Raw genomic sequence first — 5,562 nt, forward strand, 5'->3', positions numbered from 1 at the left:
TGGCGAGCCTAGAGAAAGGACAAAATGGTGTCCCTAATGCGTAAACACGTCAGAATGGCCTTCAAGGAGAAGGAGATATTCATGTCGCCGATCCGAGTGCTGCAAGGATATTCTCGGTTGGGCCTCCCGCACCAAAAGATGACTCTTATGCGAATTTGTCAAGGAATCCGACTTTCGTCGGACGAGAAACCCATGTTCAGCCCAGTGACCAATTAGTTAAAATATTGAGTCAGCAAATGCAAATGATGAACCGTCAGGTCGCCTTCAGCACTCGGATTCAACCATTCACGGGCGACCCCTTGAATTTCAACTTCTTCATAAAGCAAGTCGAAGACGTTATTGAGCGAAACCTGAATGATCCCAAGACTCGTCTGAATCGCTTATTGGAAGTTGTTCAAGATCACCCCAAGGCCCTTATTGAAGGCTGCGTGTTCGCTCCCGAACAAATATGTTATGACAAAGCCAAGGCCCTCCTGACTGAACGATATGGCAATGTGCTTCGTGTGGCCAATAGGTTCATGGAGGAACTTCGAAGGTGGCCTCCAATTAAAGACAATAGCACTGACAACCTCAGTGACTTTCATCGAGCTCTCGTTCGTTGTTCGAGTGTGGTGAGTGAAACCGAGTTGGATTCACCAAGATTCATTGGAGATCTCGTTCCCAAACTTCCTTACACTCTTAGAAATCAATGGAGGATGGTGGTGTTCCAAATTAGGCAATATGGAAGAGGATCCGAGAGCTTCGTTCAGTTTATCGAGTTTGTCCGTGGTGTCCTGGATCGAGCAGAGGATCCCATCTATGGAGAAGCAGCCATTAAGGCCTCGTCTAGCTATGTTCAGTCCAGACAAGAGAGAGAAGATTCGTCGAAGAAGACTAATCCATCCAGAAGATTGACTAGTTTGGCAGTTTCGACCCGTTCAGACACGCAACCGACTCCTTGCCTCGAATGTGATGGAAGCCATGATGTGGAAGAGTGTTCTAAATATTTAGCCAAGAGTATGGAAGCCAAACAGAATTTGATCAGGAAAATGGGTGCTTGTTTTGGATGTTTGAGACGAGGCCATATGTCCAGACAGTGTCCCAAGAAACGCATTTGTCAAGTTTGCGAAAATTTGCACCCGACTTCTCTCCACAAGAAAAGGCCTGAAGGTGAATTGGCATCCAAAATTGTGACTACCAGAGCTGTAGGTCTTAGTGAGGCAGTAGTTGCAATGAATGTGGTGAAGGTTGAGGTGTCTGAGGAAACTTGCCCTTCTAAAGTCGTAGAGGGTTTAGCCTTATTAGATCCTCTAAGCTCCGGTACCTTCGCCACAACACATCTTCAGAGAGAGTTGGGAATTAGCGGACCAACCACAAAGATCGAAATCCACACAATAAATGGAAAAGAAGATGTACAAACAACCGTCCTGAGTGGAATTAATGTTCAGAAACCTGGCACGAGTAACAAAGTTGGTCTGAAGTCCGTGTTAACAAGAGACACTATACCTCTTCAATCCAATGAGATTGCCACGCCTGATCAATTGAAGAATTGGCCAGCTTTTGGGCCAATTCTGGACGAGATTGGCCAAGTAAACCCCGATCTCCCTGTTCTACTGCTCATCGGAGCCAATACTCCTGAGGCTCTAAGACCTCTTGATGTTATCATCGGTGACAAGGGAGATCCTCTCTCTCCTTATGCAATACGGACCAAATTAGGTTGGTCAGTTATGGGCCCTTTGGGAGTCAAGAACGATCGTTGCAAGATTTCATGTTACCGAACAATGACACTCCCAGATCGAATTGTTGGGAGAGAAATTATAAAGGATTTGGGCGTTGCTGAAATGTTGTCAAGCTTGATTGAAATGGACTTTGCGACCACAAAAATGTCCCCTTCAATGGTCCATGCGGGAATTTTGGACACAATTTCAGCCGACGACTTGAAATTTATGGAGATCCTTGAACACGGCACTAAGTACGAAGATGGAAGATATGTGGTTCCCTTGCCATTCAAAAATCATCCACTGATCTTGCCAGAAAGCCATGACTCTGTTTTGAGGCAAGCCAAAGGAATTGTGAAAAAAATGAAAAGGAATGAAGAACTCCAAAAGGACTACTTTCGGTTTATGGGAGAGTTATTCGAACAGGGTTATGCTCGTGAAGTGACGCAAGAAAAGTTGGACCAAACTAGAACTGGGAGGTGCCACTATATTCCGCATCACGCTGTGTACCATAACCAGAAAAAGTCAATTCGTGTCGTCTATAATTGTGCAAACAAGATTGAGAACCGGTCTATCAATGACGAACTTCTGACAGGACCAGATTTAACTAATCAATTAGTTGGCGTGTTGCTAAGGTTCCGAAAGGACAAGGTGGCCTTTACTGCGGATATTGAAAAGATGTTCTATCAAGTGAAAGTGCCCGAAAGTGATATGAACTACCTCAGATTCTTTTGGTTCAGGAACAATGACTTTCGGGAGAAATTGGTCGAGTTCGAGATGACACGCCATTTGTTTGGTGGACGTAGCTCACCGGGTTGTGCAAACTATGCACTGAAACGAACGGCGGTCGATCACGGCCCCGAGTTTGGAGAGGACGCAAGTGAGACGGTGAACAGGAATTTCTACGTTGATGACTGCTTAAAGAGTTTACCCACCGTATCCGAGGCCGTCGACGTAGCCGAGAGAGTTGTCAGGTTGTGTTCAAGGGGCGGATTTCGGCTCAGAAAGTTCGTTTCTAACTCCAACGAGTTTTTGGATTTAATTCCTCAGGAACTGCGTGATTTGTCCCCTCAAATACTTGATCTCAAAGCAGTGACCGTTTCGAGAGAAAGAGCTCTTGGAGTTGTCTGGAACGTCCAAGATGATACCTTTGGGTTCCAGATCAATGTGAAAGAAGCAAAGACCACTCAGAGGACCATGCTTTCAATGATAGCGAGCATTTACGATCCAATAGGGGCAGCTGCCCCCTTTCTCATTATAGGCCGAATCCTTCTGCAGGAAACCTGTGCTATTAAAATTGGATGGGACGGGATGGTGCCTGGTGCTATAGAGCAAAGGTGGAAGAAGTGGTTGAGTACTCTACCGGCCTTGAGTGAACTAAAAATCCCGCGAGCGCTCAAGCCCCCTGGGCTAGGAGCAATCCTTTCAGCCGAGCTGCACAGTTTTGGAGACGGTTCAAAAAGTGGTTATGGTTCTGTGGCTTACTTACGACTTGAGGATGAATCTGGGAACATAGCTGTCAGCCTGGTTGCTGGCAAGGCTCGTGTCGGCCCTAATAAGCCTACCACGATCCCAAGGATGGAGTTAGTTGCTGCGGTTTTGTCGGCAACTTTGTCCGAACAAGTTAAGAGCGAAATCGATATGGACCTGGAAGTGTTCTATTGGACTGATAGCACTGTCGTACTCGGATATGTGTTGAACCAAGAACGTCGGTTTCATCTGTTTGTTGCAAACCGAGTGCAACGAATCCTGTCATTAACATCGCGCAAATCTTGGCGCTATGTAGATAGTGCCCAAAACCCAGCCGACGATTGCACCCGCGGACTTGATTGTTTGAAAATCAAAAGTAAGCACCGTTGGTTTCAGGGTCCAAGCTTTTTACGAGGTCAAGATTGCTTTTGGAGAGCTCCAATATTGACAGAATATCGTCTTGATGATGATGATCCTGAGCTCAAACGTGAAATCACTGTTAGAGCCATGAGTGTTAAGCCCAAGGACTTCCTCACGGTCATGATAGACAGGTATTCGGAATGGTACCGTCTCAAAAGGGCTGTGGCTGTGTGGCTTCAATTTGTGACCTTTCTCAAAGCCAGAAAGAATAAAGTGCAACCTATAGTTTCTCTTAGTGTAGTTTGCCTTCAAGAGGCCGAACAAATGCTCATCAAGAAGGTGCAAAGAGCAGCCTTTGCTCAAGAAATCGAAACTATAAGAAATCTGACAATGCCATGTACACGCACCAAAAAAAGACTTATGGTCAAAGCTGGCAGTGCATTAGCCAAGCTTTCTCCTTTCTTGGACGCACTTGGAGTTCTCCGGGTTGGAGGCCGGTTGAATCGTTTGGTGAATGAAAGCGTCAACCCTGTGATTCTGCCAAAGAAATCACGCCTCACTGAGTTGATTGTGGTTAGCTTTCATAACCATGTTGCCCATGCCGGTCGAGGCATCACCATGAATGCGCTTCGGCAGGCTGGCTTTTGGATCCTGGGCATGAACTCTCAAGTGCGCGGTTTGATTTCAAGGTGCTTTCGGTGTCGATATCTTCGGGGAAAGTCAGAACAACCTGTGATGGCAGACTTGCCGGTGGACCGTCTGAAAGCTGCCCCTCCCTTTACATTTGTGGGAGACGATTTTTTTGGACCCTTTGTGCTTAAAAATAAGAGGAAGGACGAAAAACGGTATGGAGTTTTGTTCACGTGCTTTAGTTCCAGAGCCATTCATCTGGAAGTAGCTCAGTCTTTGGATACGTCATCTTACATTGGCGCTCTGAGAAGAATGATATCACGCCGTGATCCGATCCGGTTGCTAAGCTCAGACAATGGACTGAACTTTGTGGGTGCCGATCGAGAAATGAAAGAAGCGTTGAAAGAGATGGACGGTGATGCCATTTCATCATTTCTCAGGGCGAGAGGAGCGGATTATGAAGGTTGGATACGGAATCCTCACTCAGCTTCCAACTTTGGTGGAATCTGGGAGCGCCAAATTCGATCCATCCGTTCCATTCTTGCCTCCCTAATGAAAGATCATGGTCATATTCTGAGCGATGAGACGTTTCACACGTTAATTTGTGAAGTTGAGAACATTGTCAATTCACGACCGTTGACTGTAGAGTGTTTGAGTGACCCCACCAGTCCGATTCCATTGAACCCTTTGATGATGCTCACCCAAAAGACCAATGTTGTCCTCCCCCCTCCGGGTCAGTTCCAAAAAAATGACGTTTACTGCCGCCGCCAGTGGCGACGAACGCAATTTTTAGCCGAGCAGTTCTGGACCAGATTTCGTCACGAATATTTGGAATCGCTCCAACCCCGAAAGAAATGGGTTAAGGATCGGGAAAACTTACAAGTGGGCGACATTGTCCTCCTTAAAGATGAAAACCAACCACGCAATTTTTGGCGATTAGCGAAAGTTGTCGAAACTTACCCGGACGCAAACGGCATTGTCCGAAGTGTCAAGATCAGGGTTGGAGATCGAAGTGCTGGAATAAGAAGTGAGTCAGTCAATCCGGAGTATCATCGGCCTGTAAACAAACTGGTTTTGTTGATGACCAAAGTGGACTTGGAAGACCAAAAGCGTGCCGATGAAAATCGAGCAGATTGAAGATGCATTTTGTCCAAACCGGGAGCGGCTTTGGAGAGAGCCAGATATCGGTGTCCCGGTTCATCGTGCCAAATAAGAGGTTCTGCGAACTATTTTGCTTGATACCGATTCAATTTAGGATGCTCTCGGGAGTGCATCTTGGGTCATCGGCCATTTTTTCTGAATTGATGGAGCAGGCAAGAAGAGCCCGGACTTTTTGTTACATTTTTGTTGAGCCACCACGTGTTTGTCCCTTAAGTTATGAAACCTTGAATTATTATTGTGTGAA

The 5,562-nt window shown here is 46.2% G+C and overlaps 1 protein-coding gene across 1 annotated transcript; it reads left to right on the forward strand.

The window, feature by feature from the left end:
- Positions 1-245: 245 nt before the first annotated feature.
- LOC131883456 (uncharacterized) lies at positions 246-5,294 on the forward strand. The gene has a single exon (XM_059230931.1). The coding sequence runs from the start codon at positions 246-248 to the stop codon at positions 5,292-5,294; it is 5,049 nt and encodes a 1,682-aa protein (XP_059086914.1).
- The last annotated feature ends 268 nt before the right edge of the window (positions 5,295-5,562 follow it).

The sequence above is a fragment of the Tigriopus californicus genome, chromosome 7, assembly GCF_007210705.1.
Source record: "Tigriopus californicus strain San Diego chromosome 7, Tcal_SD_v2.1, whole genome shotgun sequence".
In the NCBI taxonomy this organism is placed as follows: Eukaryota; Metazoa; Arthropoda; class Copepoda; order Harpacticoida; family Harpacticidae; genus Tigriopus; species Tigriopus californicus.

Excerpts from the sequence above, each read along its gene's own strand:
- LOC131883456 (XM_059230931.1), top strand. The coding sequence starts at position 246 with ATGAACCGTCAGGTCGCCTTCAGCACTCGGATTCAACCATTCACGGGC.